The sequence below is a fragment of the Grampus griseus genome, assembly GCF_964374135.1.
Source record: "Grampus griseus genome assembly, chromosome: 13".
NCBI classification, from domain to species: domain Eukaryota; kingdom Metazoa; phylum Chordata; class Mammalia; order Artiodactyla; family Delphinidae; genus Grampus; species Grampus griseus.
The window spans coordinates 50,364,735-50,381,692 of record NC_139007.1 but is presented as its reverse complement, the minus strand read 5'-3'; the positions used below and the strand labels follow the sequence as shown (position 1 = coordinate 50,381,692).

At 39.6% G+C, this 16,958-nt stretch overlaps 1 protein-coding gene across 1 annotated transcript in view; it reads right to left on the bottom strand.

The window, feature by feature from the left end:
• Window positions 1-1,091: 1,091 nt before the first annotated feature.
• The window catches only part of PKIB (cAMP-dependent protein kinase inhibitor beta), a 102,565-nt gene continuing 86,698 nt past the window's right edge, over window positions 1,092-16,958 (bottom strand). The window contains exons 4-5 of the mRNA XM_082669203.1: window positions 7,365-7,541; window positions 1,092-2,278 (exon numbers count right to left, since the gene is read on the bottom strand). Coding sequence (XP_082525329.1) covers window positions 2,211-2,278; window positions 7,365-7,541 — 245 coding nt within the window. The 3' untranslated portion in view covers window positions 1,092-2,210. The remainder of the gene's footprint in view (window positions 2,279-7,364; window positions 7,542-16,958) is intronic.

Genomic DNA, 16,958 nt, shown 5'->3' with positions numbered 1-16,958 from the left:
GATTGAATAGGCACTAATGTGGTAATTACCATGAATTGTCAATTTCCATCAGAGTGTCTTCTCCCAGCCCTGAGATTGGGGATGGTTGTGAAATCACAGAGGAAGGCAGAAGATGGCCAAGTTAACAAATACAGCTGCCCACCATCTCCACTACCAGAAAATAATGGCAAAAACATCTAGAATAAAAACAAGGATGATGATAGCTAATATTTATTGAATAATTATTCTTTGCCAGACATTAGCCAAGTGTCTTACATATTCTATTGCATTTACTACTTCCACTCACCCTATAAAGTATGTACTATTATTAATACTATTCCAAGAGGATAAAACTTAGAGACATGGTGTAAATTGCCCAAGATCATACAGCTAATGAGTAGCAGAGCTAGAATTCAAACCCAGGTCATCTGAATCCCAAATCCACATGCTTGACAGTTTCACTCTATTCCAGGGTTTTTCAGCCTCAGCACTACTGACACTCGTAGCTAGATAGTTCTTCGCTGTGGAGGTCTGCCCTGCAGGACTGAAGGACGCTTAGCAGCACCCCTGGCTCTGCCAACTAGATGCCAGTAGCACCTTCTCTCCCTGGCCCCCTCCCTACTAGTGGCAGCCAGAAATGTCTCCAGATGTTACCAAATGTCCTCCAGAAGGCAAAATTGCTACTCCCCCCAAACTCGAAAACTCTACCCTAACTCTTTATACTGATTATATAATATCATGTCATTAAATAACTTCCAGAAACCTAATTTTAATGGCTATAAGACATTTTATTGAATGTTAAATTAGTACTACACCCAAAATATTACTTTTGATTATTTTTTAAAGAAAAATTTATGTTTGAGAACTTATAACAAGATTTTTTGAAATCTACCCCTTTGGTGTATTCTCAGATTTAAAGATAAAGTTTGTCAATGAAATGAGAAGCAGGAGGTGTTTTATATCGCAAAGACTATTAACTTCCCTTGCTAAAATGTGTCACTGTTTTTCACCTGTTATACTATAGGAGAGAAAATGAAGAAGCCTTGTGTCAGTAAGAAGTTTCTTTAATAGTGAAAGAGTTTATTTGATTACTGTATACAGACATGGCCTAAATCAACAATCAAATAAAATATGGCATGCATATATATCTGAAAATAAAAATAAATTCATTAGTCAGATTTTCTTTAAAAATTCAGAATTCTATGATTTTCCTAAAATGTCTAATAAATCAAAATTTACTAAAGCTTTGGTTTTGGTTTCATTCCTTTTAAAATATATACTTAAATAAATATTAAAAGCAAGTATTTTGCTATTTCTACCTATACCATTCACTAAATACTTAAGTGCTTACTATTATGTTAGCTAGTTTAGGAAAGGTATAAAAATTAATGTCTGCATTCCTGAGGAAATTATTTTAGAAACAAGTCACACACACAAAAGCCCTAACAATAAGAAAGGACAGTATAAAGCAACTAGTAAAGTGTTTTGTGTAATTCACATTGAAGAAAAATATATGCACACACACACACACTGAAGTTAAGGAAGATCGCGAGATTCATTTAATAGGCATATTCCATATAAACTACTCATCACAAATTTTCCATTTTAAGAGTCCACATGAAAAATCAGTATGCAGAGACTAGAAGCAAAATACATCAAACAAAAACTTCCTAGAGATGTCTGAGTTGTCAAATTTTACTACTTTTCCAAATCTTTGTAAGGTTTGAGAAAAAAAGGGTGCATTTTTGGATAAAAACAAACATACTTTTACTGATGCATTTTTTACTATTCTATCATTCTTTCTCACCAAAACCACAATTTCCTACAAACCCCATGAAGTTTTAAATTAATAGTGTTTGGCTCCTATTTACCAAGAAGTGGTTTACCCATCACCATAAAAATGGAATTAAAAATATATCTGGCTAAAGAAATCCAAAAGAGAACGTTGGAGTTTGTTGGGTTTATTGACAATGATGTGTATTTAAGTGACCATGCATTCTTAACCTCTCTCTCGGGTGCAATTCGGTAGTAATCTGCCTTTTAATAACCTACACTGGACATCACGGTTGCAATCCAAGTGAGCAGTGTCACAACAAAATTATCTAGTACACACACGTTGCTTAGGGCAGCAATGTTACCATAGTTACTACCAGATCAAACGTCTCAGGAAAGCAGAGCCACTAAGTCTTTCAAGGTGCAGAAATTCAGCACTTTTGATAGGTAATGAGCCTTCATTTTCCTTCATCTTTGGGCTTTTCCAATTGGTCTTGTGCTGTTTCTTTATCTTTCTTTTTCACATCTAAAAAAACAAATAATTTTCCATCATATAGAGAATATACTGAAATCTACTTTGTATTATATTGGAATAAAACAGCTGGTTTTTCCTTTATGCATCCTAGTCATTTTCTACTTGATTAGGACATACCTTGCCGTCAGTGCAGATGTAGAAACTACACAAAGGAAAGAGATATGGGTCTGTCTCTTAGTTACCTTTCTCTCCTATTCTCCAGACTTATGTGCCAGGCGGTCTTCAAAGGTATTATTATTACAATCTCCATTTATAGATTAGTTTACTGAAGCATAAACAGGTTAAGTGACTTGCCCAAAGTCACCGAGCTAGTAAGTGACAGAGCCACAGTTGGGATGCAGACTGACTGACCCTGCCCTTCCCCATCTCTCGATGTTGGATCACACTCTCTAGCTTCCTTACACTTTTTATCTCCTTTGCTCTTAGGACTTAATCGCACTTTCTACTTCCAGGAAAAAAAAAGTCAAACAATCAGATCACCCAAGCTTGACTTTCTGCCACCAAACCTCTAAAATCCCCTGCCGTCTCGACTTTTTCCTTCTGCCCATGTTACAATGGAAGATGTGCTCCTCAGGACTGACTACATGAGTTGTTGGAACCTAGTGCAAAGTGAAAACACAGCACCCCTTATTCAAAAAATATGGAAAATTTCAAGGCAGCAACAGTAGAACAAAACCAAGGGCGAGCCTGTTATGAGCCCGAGGCCCTGCGCAGCTGCCCACCCAGCGCACCCTTGTAGCTGGCCTTGGTGCTGCTCCTACTGTCCAGGTCTAATTTCTTCACAAGCCAGGATCTTATCCATTTCTGCCTCAACAGCACTCTCAAGATCATCTCTAATCCCTGCATTTCACCTGACTTTTGCTCTTTCTCCTCGCTCCGTCATTTCCTCAAGTCACTACCATCTTCAAACTAACGAAGGCCTTCTTTCCACCGCAATTCCTCCACTTACTGGCTTTTCTTTTACCCTTTAAAATATATTATATCTTTTGCTGTCATCATTTTAAAACAAAACTATTGTTTCTACTACTTCCGCAAAATGGGTCCTGCCAAAATCATCAATGGCATCTTTGAAAAGAAATCTGATAGACCGTTCAGTTCTCCAACTTTCAAGCACTATGTACCAAGCAGTGAAAAAAAAAAAAAAAAAACCAAACAAACATACATTCCAGCTCTCAGGGAACTTCTTGTGAGGAATATGGACAAGAACTAAAATAAGTAAAATGAGTGGCATGTGGGAAGTGAGAAGTGCTACAGAGGACAGTAAAGATCAGGAATTGTCAAGAAGTCTTGGGGCCTGGAGGTTGCAATTTTAGATAGGGTTGGCTGGGAATGCCTCACTGAGAAGGGGGTCATGTGAGTAAAGACCTGAGGGGGTGAGAGAGTTCGCTAGTTGGGTAGCAGGGAGAAGAGCATTCCAAGAGGAGAAAACGTCAAGGTCAGAGGCAGCAACGTGCAGGAAGAACTGCAACTGGGACCGTGCAGAGAAAAAAAGGATGGAAAATGGGGTTGGAGAGGAACCAAGAGACTAGATCTTTGAAGGAGAAAATGGCAGATTTCTGAACCAATTTTGAAAGTAGGGCTGACAGCATTTGGATGTCTCACAGGCCTCTTAGATGGAATATGCAGGAAGCAGATATCACTCCTCTAACCCTCAAAATTGCTTTTCTTCCATGCTGGCCCTTCTCAGTATATGGCATCACCATCTACCCTGCTGCTCCAGGAATTATCCTCCATTTCTCTTCTTTATTACTTGTAGTCACCTCCACCACCTCCAATTCATCAGCAAGTCCTGTGAATTCTGCCTATAAAATATATCCCAAATCCACCCACCTTCCTCCATCTTCACTGCCTCCTTTATCCTTCTCTAAGGACAAATTTGACTTGGGGTTAATTTTCTGGCTCTGTTACCCTGGGAACCGGATTCAGGTGGAATGTCAGCCTGGTTACTAAGCGTATGGTAAAAATGACCCAAATGGTAAAGTACAACTGTCCTGAGAGAAACTATACAATAACTGTAAATACCTGCTAGGAAACCACAGCACTGGGATTCTGTAAATGCCATGACACTTATAACTGAGCATGTCCCTTGCAGAGAAGTTAGGAAGCAGTGTCCAAGGACTTGTTACAAAGTATTAGCCCCCATGGGACATGGGGCCTCTAACCCGTTGCCCCCATTGGTGCAGATCTTGTCCCCTTGCACCTGAGTTCTCAGCGAGGGGTGGGGTGAAGGTGCATAGAGACTGGCCCCCAGGACAGCTTATGTGGATCGCTGCAAGGACTTCCACAGAAGGAGATGGTGGAATGCAGCCCTTCTGACCTGCTGTGTTTCTAAACGTGTATACTTCTGAGCAGACTGGCACCAGATGTGGTCTTATGAGTCTGTGGTCTTATGAGTCTGAATGTTTAATTTGGCCCCAAAACATTTCCTAATGGGGATTGCACCTCCTAACTCAACTATAGCCATTATTTCTCTTCTACAATCCATTCTCCACATAACAAAGTGGATATTCAAACAGGAACATCACTCCCCTGCTGAAAACCCTCATATTTAGAATAATATCCTCTTAATTCATCCAGGTTTCTGAAGCCCTAAGAGATCTAGTCCTTGCCTCCTCTGCAGTGTCACCTCTACCACTCTCCCTCTTACCCGCTGCCTCCGAGCCGTGGTGGCCAGATTTTATGCTTCTTGACACGTCCACCTTGTTCCACTCTAAGAGCTTTTTACAAGCTGCTCCTTCTGCAAAGAATGCTCTTCCCTCTAATTCTCCTGTGCCTGGACTATTCAGTTGTTATTCAAAACCTACTGCTGCCATTCAGATTTCACTTAGGACATCTGGAATTTCTCAGTCTAAAGTAGCCACCCAGTAACTCTCTAACGTAGCATCCTACTTCATTCAGATAGAACATATCACCGTTGACTTACATATTTATTTGTTTACACTCTAACTCTCCCATTGGAATATAAGATGCATAACAGTAACAGTTTATGTCTGTCTTATTCACTACTATACGGCCGGTTTTTAGAATGGTGCCTAGCACTTGGCACTAAGTTGAATGGTGGATCAAATGAATAGTTAGTGATGGTGGGAGGTAAGAAAGGCCCTTTGTGACATTTACAGTTTCCTACGCTGCCACCCTCTGTCACCTCTCGCTGATGTGTTACAGGGCATCATCGTCCTCCCTACCATGGTTATCAATTTGTAAGGGATAGATTAAGATGGATTATAAACTAGGAAGATTTCAGGCAGGTTAATTTCACACAGGATGCAGGATGTCTGCGATCCTAGATTTCTTCCCACTTAAGAATATCAAAAAACAAAAACGAAAGAGGATTGATCTGAGGGAAACTTGCAGATCTGCCCCAGAATTTCTATTTTTAAATGACTAAAACACTGAAATCATAATGTCTGAGACAGGCCCTAGATTTTTGCTATTAGCAATTGAAAGCTATTCATTTTAAATCCTTAATGTCTGTACTTAGCTAATAAAAAAAGAAGATAGACCTTAAAGCTATTTATGTATAGCTTTGTTAGTGACACATTGTCTATGCCATCTACCTACATAAACTTACTTCCTTTTTGTGTATTCTTTAACATCCGGTGTTACTATGTTGATTCACTTTTTAACATTTTGAGTTTCTTAGTTAATACCTTCAACTTTATTTCAAAATGATTTAAAGAAAAATATAAAAATAGAAACAATATTCTTTCAGATAATGGTCTCTTCAGTGAACAAAATAAAATGAAGACACTACTAACTTTCTTACAGTGTATTTGTTCTCTTTTGCTTAACTAAATAATGTCAATAAGCATTAAGGTTTTGTGTGTGTGTGTAGGGACTATCAACTTTAATTAGGCCTGTTACATGAACAAGTAACTTATCTTCTCGACCTCGCTAGTTGAGGAGGCTCTTCAACAGCAATATCATGCCCTGATAATCAGATTACATTTTTTAACTTAAAAGGCCAAAAACATTACACATATTTTTATTCTTCTTCTTTCATTTCCTCCATCTTTTCTTTTATCTTATGATAGTTTACGTGTCCGTGTATACTTTTTTACTATTACTTTAGTACCCTTTATGATACGTACAATGATTTTTAGAAAAAGGTGAGGTAACCGTGGGACTCCAAGGTCTGGCCACAGTCCCTGGCCTAACAAGGATGTAAGTATTTCATAAAGATCATACCAGGAACACTTGTAATTTTACCAGGTAGAAAGTCACCTCCTGAGGCAAAGAACTAAGAGCCCTCTTCTAGGGCTCACATGAATAGGGTAGAGGTGCAGAAGCTTCCAGCTCTCTCTTGCCTCATTGCCACCAGTAATAAATTTCTACACATACACTGGAGTCCACTTTGAAGTCTAAAATGGGGTACAAAGCACAGGTATGTTGGTAATGCCTTGGTACTAAAACTCTCTTTAAGCTATTTGAATGTTTTTAAGTGAAGGGACTCTTAACACTTTACTGTAAGTGTTATTTATTTTCACAAGACTAAACGCTGGAAGCTTTATGAACTGTATGTAAGCAACAGGGTAAAAGACCCAAGATTTTCCTTCATTGGTTGACAGCTCTCGTTTTTTCTGAATCCAACTTTTTCTACTGATTAAAGAATGATCAACTTTTAAAGTTCCCGTCTCTAGTTGATAATAAACCTATTCTTAGCTATGAGAAATAGAAGAGCTTGTAGAATACTACAATGAAGCGGAAGCTTCCAAAGTGATTTGCCAATGGATGGCAGAAGAAAAATTACTTTATTTCTTAGAACGTCTCAAGAAATTCTGTAAGCTGTTTGAAGGAATGGATTATAATTGTTCACCTTTGTATTCCCAATCATTAGGACTGTGCATAGCTATACACATCCAACAAGTAAATAAATGTTCAGTTTCCACATTTAATCTAGGAGATAATAAGAGGAAAAGTCCACTTTTAGAAAGGCTGAAAAAAAATTTACTTAGCTTTAAACAAAAGCTGAGAAGCTTTAGTAAACAAGCTTAACTAGTTAAAGGGGAGACTGTTCCAGAGGGAAGGATGAAGAAGAGAGAAATGCTGCTGATTTTAAGAGGATTTTGAGTGTTACCTTCCTTCACGGAGAGGACTTCCGGTTTGAGGGGCAACTCCGAGGTTCCACCCGTGGCAGCTGAACCCTGGATGTCTGGTAGAGCATTCCGGCGGCCTGCCCTTGCTGATGATGCAAAATTGTTGACCATAGGCTCCACATCCGTCATTTTTGATGAATCTGTCCTCATAGCAACATCTACAAATAGAATGTGCACGTGAAGAAGAGGATGAGCCTAGTCCAAGGTCCACGTTCACACTGCTGGGGGTTAAAAGGCATGGCTACATCAACAACATGGAAGCTTTGAATATCTAATCATTGATCGTACCCTGCATCTATGTCTATGCTAAGGTCCTGGAGCTTCTGTTTGCACTTTTGGACACTCGCTGAATAAAGCAGGAAGGCCTCAGTGTGAGCCAGATTGCTATAAATAACCTCAGAGCCAAAGGAACCATTTGGATGCTTTCGGGTGCAGTCATCTCTTGCCTTTGATTCTGCTTTTCTATGGATGCATCAGCCAAACGAGGGCTTGGAAGGAAATGCAGACTGACTTGCTTGGCCACTCCTGTGGAGACCCTGCCTGCCAGGATTTGCTTGTAGTGCTTGCTTAGGCTGAAACCAAATCACTATAATTTGTAAGGACCAAACAAAACACACTTTTTTCTTACTCTTTAGAAATAAGAAATTCAACTTTATCTCAAAGGCTTTTTACCCCAGTGGCAGCTGTGTATTTCTATCTGCTCTAGTCTCAGACCTAATTTTCAATAGACTCACGTCTGTGTTTGGGAGAGTAGAACCTGTGTTACCTTTTCTTGCCTTCAAGTGGACACGGTAATAACTAGTGCTTTTCTAAGCACCCTTTATGTTCCTAGCAATTGTCTCTCTCTATGAAAGAATTCTCAAGAGACCATTCACTATACAGTGAGGGAGGTAGCAGACATTGCTTATTCTAAGACTAGCCCTCTCTTTTATTTATTTATTTTTTTTGCGGTACGCGGGCCTCTCACTGTTGTGGCCTCTCCCGTCGCAGAGCACAGGCTCCGGACACGCAGGCTCAGCGGCCATGGCTCACGGGCCCAGCCGCTCCGCAGCATGTGGGATCTTCCCGGACCGGGGCACGAACCCGTGTCCTCTGCATCGGCAGGCGGACTCCCAACCGCTGCGCCACCAGGGAAGCCCTATCTCTCTCTTTTATATGACGTTTTCTAATGAATCTTTCCTACGAAGTCAACACTGAAGAGTATCTCAAAAGCAGCAGCAAACTTTCTTTTTTTTTTTTTTTTTTTGAGAACCCATTAAATGCTAGGCTCTCAGCTGGGCCTTGAGAGTACAGAGGAATGACTTACTCTCCTCTTTTAGGGGACTTGTACTCTCCAAGGGGAGAAAAAAGGTTTACATACAAGGATAGATAACATCATAACACAGAATGTGCTGAGTATCAACCAAGAGATGGAGATACTCATTTGTGATACTCGAGGGCTGAAGTATATGAACCTTGGCCTACACGAAGCAAACCAAACTTTTCACCTCAGTTAGAAGGGAGCCCTTTCCAATCAGTTAACTGCAATTCAGGAAATGCTAAACATGAAGTGAAACAGTCACAAAGTATGGTGCATTTGATGTTAGAAACACAATGTCTTTGGTCCACAGCAACCAAGAAATGCACATCAAGCTTAGTGTGGGCCTCAGGAGTCGAGTCTAGGCTACTTCCCCAGATGGTCTCATCTTTCCAGGAATCATGGACAATTTGAGAACAATGCTAGATTTTCAGACATAATTTTGGACTTCTAGCTGTTGAGTATTTGCCAATTGTCTGGTATTGACAACATAAAGTAAAGAGCACTGGACTAGTAGTCAAAAAGAACACTCCATGACAGGCTTGCAAGGTGACATTGGTTAATTTCTCCGAGTCACAGTTCCTCCCCTATATAATGGATATAAACATTAGCCTGACTGATCCACAGAACTCTAGTGAAGAACAAATGAGATAAAGAACATGGAAACTCTTTGTAACTACAAAACCATATGTTTGATTACCAGCATCACTGCTCATTTCTCTCTAAGTTTTATTTACGCCACCACCTCCTATGTATCCCCCTTAGTCCTAACAAGAAACATCTTCCTATTGAAAGACCTCTTGAGTTTTTTAAAAGGGAAACCAGAATTTATTCAATACTACATGAACACTTTCATTTCTATTATCTCAGATAAACCTCCCAATAATCCTTGTGAGGCAGTGAGAAATAACCCTCACTATATGGATGTGGTAACTGGGGCTCAGAAAGGTTAAGTGACTTATTTTAAGTTGAACAACTGCTAACCTAGTACACAAGGATGCAAATCCAGTTTCAGTTCACTCTGAAAGCAAGATGACATGGATTACCACAAAACTATCTTTCTAAATCCTGGTGATACGTATAGACAGCCAAACAACAGCTACTTCAGATTCTTCCCTTCATTACTTTTTAAATAGAAAAAAATATATACAGTTAACCCTTGAATGACACCAGTTTAAACTGCACAAGCCCACTTATATGTGGATTTTTTTCAATTAACGTGTACTACAGGGCTACACAATCCACAGTTGGTTAAATCTAGAGATGGGGAACTGCAGATATAGAGGTTGGATTGTAAAGTTATACACAGGTTTTTGGCTGTATGGAAGTCGGTGTCCCAACCTCCATGTTGTCTAAGGGTCAACTGTATATATATGTGTGTGTGAAAAAGAAAGAGATTCCCTGTCTTTTCATAGGTATTCCTCTCTGGCTTGAATGTTTGGTTATCTGTGAGCCCCTCGCACTACTCCCCATGACACACAAATTTCAATTAGAGATCGCTTCTCTATAGCTCGTGAGGAGTACTTGACACCAGTTTGGAAACAGACCCCATTTGCAGGCCCCCATTCTGTCCCCAGCCAATTAACATCACATCAAAAGCCATGGCCATGATGAAGTGTTTATTTCTGTGAAGGATCTTCCTGTGTAATTGCAAAGAAGGTAACTATGCTAAGCTTGGAGGAGAAGCTCCACGAATACCCTGATTATTACTGTCCTGACAGTCCAAAATCGTAAAACTGAAGATATCAATAGATATAAGAATATTAAGATACACTCTTTAAAATACTTGAATGGTATATATTTTATGTTTAGCAAAATGGGATTTGTCAAAGGAGTACTGAGTTAGAATTTGCATATTGACAGAAAACTTCCAAAAGGTGGCCTGTCGAGTGGGCCATCAACATGGAAGAAGACATTCTGGGCTCCAATTTTTTTCTTTGCTATTGGCTCCTATCTTGAAAGTTTTTGCTTTTGCCTTTCTACTATTATTTCTGGCATAGGCTTTCTAAATGAGTCCTTTTTTGTCGATTGGTGTTAGAAAACAAGACCATCACAAGCCAAAAAGTTTGTCAACGTTATACACATTAATTACCATTTTAAAATCAAAACAAAACTGGATATGCAGGGAGGGCAAGCAACAGGTTACTTTACTCCAGAGCTTTCCTTGGTCCTTTTCCAAACTCGTATTAGGCACCATCTTCCTTTCAGAGCCTGTCACTGATGCTGAGTGACCAGGATGTCAGGCTCCACCACAAGACGGATAGTTTGCCCAGCCCAGACCCACAGGGCTGTTGGGACAGGGAGCTTTCTGATCTTCCCGACAGAATGTGCCGGTGACTTAGAGACACTGGGAAGAGAGTCTGAATGCATAGGGTGATTCTTAACTGGGCTCTTTTAATCCCCTGGTAAGAAAGTTTATTGCAGCACTAGAAATAATCAGGAAAGGAATGATTGAATAAACTATATATATTATATTATGGAATTTTATATGGCTCTTAAAAAGAATGTGTTAGATCCAGTCAGATCTACTTACTGAGATATGTTCTTGACACACTGTGAAATAAAGCAAGTTTAAAAAGAAATATTTACAGCATGAGGGGAAAGGAGAAAAAGTAATGAATGTAATGTAATCTCAACTTTGCAAAAAGAATAAAAATTCTAGTTTGGAATTTAAGAGAGAACAAGGAGAATACTAACCACTGTTGGTATCTCCTTACATATTTTAACTTGTAATAATGTGTTAAAATAATATATAAAGGACTTGAAACACATTCACCTGGCAAAATTATGAAAAACACTGAATGTCTCTAAAGTAACATTTTGATAATTTTACCCAAAATAGTATATCTTCAAGTGAAAGTCTCTCACTACCCCAACTAGCCATCCTACTTGTCTATTGTTATTATCCTATGCAACACTGATTGCGTATGCAGTAAATATATATACACACATATTATATATATATATATACACACATATACATACATACATATAAAGTAGAGAGAATTGCTCTCTTCAATGCTTTGCGACATTTAAAAAAATATATAACCCATAGAAAGGTGAGGAAACACTACGAAGAGAAACAAAAGAGAGATTAACTTCCATGTTCTTTCAATTTTCTGGGCTTAAAGCTAATTGTGTCTGTTTGCTAACCAAGGTAGCTGACTCACTAGCAACTCTTCCTCTTTTTCGTCTACAGAATTAGCAGTGGAATTTGTATGAGTTCTGCTTTGTCAACTGTGGCTGCTTACAGGAGCTGAAACCATTTGGACATTGGGAGATTTCAAAGAAGTCCTTGCATGGCCCATAGCAAGGTAATGTGATTTACAAATGCCTGGGACACACTTTCTTCTCCACCGAAAATACACAATTTTCAGGATGCCTTAACAAAATACCATTACACAGCCACATATACACACATGCCAGGATCTTTGCAGTCTCCAACATATGAAAATGCAACACCAGCATAGCTGAAGAAGACAAAGACATTCAAGCTAAATGGAGCACTGCAGGAATATATTTATATATAAAGAAAGCACTAGTCAGCTTCCAGTGGGCTAAACATTTCCTGCTAGGAGTATGTTAGTATGTTATAAGCATAATTATAAACAAATAGACATTTTTGCAACCTCTTTCCCTTTCAACTGACACAGTCCATCTTCTTAGCTCATACTCATTCTTTTCTCCAAGTTCATTATTGAAGCCCAGCCCACAAAGAGGCAGATACCTTTTTTTCTAATCTCTGTATCCACATCAGTCACGTCATCCACCTCAGTGAAACCACTACTCATTCTGCATGTAGGACTTGGAATAAACTCTTTACCCTCTAAATCAGTTCTCTGAAGTTATGAGTCAGGCTATCTGAGAAAACACTTAAAGTAAACAAACAAAGGAAGAACATGTATTTTGGGAAGTCAGTGCTTTTCTGGCCCAAAGACAGAAAGAGAGGGAGGGAGACACACACCGGTCTCAGCTGATAACCAAATATATCATCTGTCTCTCCCCAGCTTTCAAAATCTTAATACCTTATGCTAGATTTCTCTGGTTTGATTTTCTGTTTCGGAATATGCAAACCTCTTCCAAACAAGGCAAAAGAACGATAACAGTTGCTTTTTAATGTGGACCAACGAACACAGATAATTATTTATTCATCCAGTCAACATTTATCAAGCTCCTACTAAATTATTACGTGCCAGGCCCTGTGCTAGGCTCACAAGCTACAGAAAGGAACCCATAGTCTGGTGAAATCAAACACATTCTGGTCTTTTCAGTTACCTTTCTTGATCTTAAATCTTATTCTTTGGAAATAAAGTAAAAGTATCCACCTCTACAGGCTTCCCTGGTGGCGCAATGGTTGAGAGTCTGCCTGCCGATGCAGGGGACACGGGTTCGTGCCCTGGTCCGGGAAGATCCCACATGCCGCGGAGCGGCTGGGCCCGTGAGCCATGGCCGCTGAGCCTGTGCTCCGCAACGGGAGAGGCCACAACAGTGAGGGCCCGCGTGCTGGAAAAAAAAAAAAAAAAAAAAAGTATCCACCTCTAAAATGTGAATCCTTTAATGTAGCTCCTATTCAACTCAGTATCAAGATAATTTTAGGCTAAACAGAGCTTACATGGAATGTATACATGTATAAAAATTGTTTTTTTTAACTTAGAGACCTTTCTCTTTTTAAAAATTCCTCCAAGTTTCTGTGCCTCAAGTACAAGCCAAAGGGAATCCTAACTTTTGCCTGTTGACACACTTTTTTTTCCCATGCTTAGGTTCTTGCTTGCTAATATTACAGATTCTTCCAACACATATTGATATGTACATGAAAGCTATTTTTATCACAGAGAATTTTTGACAGCTTAAACCTATAAAATTCAAAATGCAAAGTCAAACTCGTTTTCCCATAATCTTCCAAGTAAAGCAGTAAACAAATCTGAGTACCTTTCCCGCACAATGACACTTGCTATACTAGGACAGGGCCACTTAGAATAATAATATACGCTGATGTGGCTATAGATGAAAAAGATTAACTGCAGCAAACCATGCAACCCCCTTCAGTGTGGGAGTCACTGTCACTATGAGATTTGCCACAATCAGTAAGGACTCCCCCGCCCCACCTGAAGACCTGGGATGGTGGCATGGCAGGCAGCTCCTCCACACGCACAGAGGAGGAGTGGTTAACTCCACAAGAGAGAAGGGGGCCAGACTTCATGGGAAAACAGCCTCTGAGTAGGGTCCCAGAGAATGAGCAAGCAAGTGCCAGTGAGAGGCTGCTCTCAGGCCATCCACTTCTTTTTTTTTTTTTTTTGCGGTACGCGGGCCTCTCACTGCTGTGGCCTCACCCCTTGCAGAGCACAGGCTCTGGACGCTCAGGCTCAGCTGCCATGGCTCACGGGCCCAGCCGCTCCGCGGCATGTGGGATCTTCCCGGGCCGGGGCACGAACCCGTGTTCCCCGCACTGGCAGGCGGACTCTCAACCACTGCGCCACCAGGGAAGCCCGGCCATCCACTTCTTATCTTGGCCCTTTCCAACCACTCTTGGGACACAAAGTGTTCCTATATTTCGAAAGGGGCACAAAGACTCTCCAAGCTCACAGAAGCCCAAGTTTTGCACTGGTGAGAAAATCATACAATTTTGAAGTTCATGTGATCTGTTTGCACCCTTCCTGTCTCACCATGAACACAGGACCCTGAGAAGTTGGTTCCCCTTTTAATGAGATAGTGGTTTTTAAATGTCAAGTGACTGTTGATGACATCAGTAGGAAGGGGAGAAGGGGAAGTTAACTCTGACCGATGTGGTCACAGTAGAGATGGTTTTGTATCCCTCTGCCTGGTACATGGACTGGAACATAGTTGTCTAATAAATTCAATTAAAGTTTAATTAATATCTGATACCTATAAATTATGAGCAGGCAAACATAGCCTATGAAGGTGCTTTTAATTATTAATATTCTGAATAAAAGCTGAAAGTTCAATTATTAAATATTAAAATGAAATTGGTTACATTAACATTAAAATAGCTTTGGAGGCAGGCTGTGGACTTTGGCAAATACAATGCCTTGCAGGTGTAAGTAACACTGACAGTCATATGCAGAACAGTAGTTAAAGCACAAACCCTTATAGAACCACCCTCATCCAGAGCATCTGGATAGTTATACTCTCCAGACACCAGTCCTCTCTGGAAAAGATCCATATACGTTAAACTGTCAACAGCCTTGCATGCAGGACCACTCAATCCTGTCTGAAACATCCACAAGACATTTGTTCTACACCAAAAGGTCCTTGATATTTGTTTATATTTGGTCCTTTCCAAAACATCCATGGAGACATTTATTTGGTCTTGATATTTGGTCATGTCCAAAACCATTTGGCATGGACCAAATATGCTCATAGATGATTTGTATAGGACTAAATTTCAAGGATATTTAGACATGGACCAAATGTCTCGTGGAGCTTTGGAAAGGACCAAATGTCTGCTGTGAATAGACTTGCCAACCTGAAGTCAGTTACATATAATTCATCAGGCTTCCCTTGTACAAATATGCAATCCTCTAATACTTTAAAAGACCAGATCCTATCGTCTTAATTCTCCTTTACCATTTTCATGCTCAACAAGCGGAAAAATAAAGCCCTTTTATCCTCTGGGCTTATTTTCTTTGCCTACGATTACTGTCGAGAGTGACCCACTGATGACAAAAAATAGTCCCATAATTACTCTTCCAATTTAAAGGTAATTTAAAGCAGTATCTTAAGCATGGACACTTTCAATTACATGCTTTTATTTCAGAAAACTTCATAGCATATATGCTTATCTGTCTTCAAAAGGAAAAATGCAGTGTGATACAAAACAACAGAACTCTTTTTATTAACATACATGTGAATGTGCACCACATCCTTCAAAGGAACTTCAGGGAGCTACATATTTATTCCACCTCTCAGAATATTTTTGTGACTTCGTAAGTGCAGCTCATTTTATATTCATATATAATATAATGATAAAATATTATTTTTAAAAGGCAGCATTATATTTTACAGTTTTTAACTATAGTTCTTAATTACCAACTGTGTGTCCCATTTGTTCGCCCATCTCTTTCATTGCACTTCAGTTTCTTTTCAAAGCCTCCTTAAGTAATTTAGATTTGCATAGATTCAGAAGAAAACTGAATTTTCAGTTTTCTGAAGATTTCAAAGCAGTTTTGAGCAGTGACAGCATTACTGAACTACATCAGTACACCCTTGGGATGAGTGTCTTTAAATTAGTCCTTATGTTTGTTAAGCAGTCCATATGGAGCAATGAAAAGTCTGTCCACCTAAAAGTGTACATCCCTGATGTTGAATCCTGCATTGCCTTCTAATAGACTTTCGACTTCCAGAAAGGCTTCTCAGTTAATTGTTTCCACATTTATCAGAAGTAAGATTAATATTACCTATTCTACTACCTTGGAGTCGAACTAATGAATATAAATGTGCTTGGTTAACAACTACACAAATGAAATTTGTTTAGAAATCAGTCATATTAATTTATAGGCACTATAATAGATTATCATTATGAACATCAATTACCCTGTTAAACTATGGTGTTGATGTGGCTCTGCAGACAGCCTCTGATGATGTGAGTTACAAAGACAAAAAAAGATTAACACTGAGACCTTGCCAGAAACTTGGTGTTTAAAAACAGAAAGAACATTAAAAAAAAAATTATTTACAACCTCCCTTCCACCTCCCCATTGACCAACCCAGCCCCACAGACACACACACACCCCTCAGAGTTGGCTACTTTTCTGCAACAGCTGTACCAGATAAGCCACCTGTCACGGAAAGCCACATCTTCCTTACACTGTTCATTAGAGAGTTTCTCCCAGAAGGTGAACTCCCCATATACTTTCAGCACAAACCCTGTTTAAGTGTTTCCTTAATAGGTAATATGGGATTGAAATTCTCAATTTCTTCGTGATGCCTGAAAAAGAATTCTTCAACTGCGTAACAACATAATGACATAACATGGTGAGGAAAGAAGGGTCGCAAAAGATCATGTGAGAGAGCTCTGCTTTCTCAGTGAGGCTTGTCCTGACCACCCCATTAAATGGTGTTCCTACCCATAGCTCCTGAGAGTCCTTGCCTCTCTCTCCTTTCCCTGAGCTCTTAGTAGCTTCCAACACATATTATAATTATAACTTACTAGGATTGTACTTGCTGTTTACTGTCTCCCTCTACTGGGATGTAAGCTCTACAAAGGCTTTCTGTGGATTTTTCACTGATCTATGCACTAAAGCTATGCCTGGCACTTAGT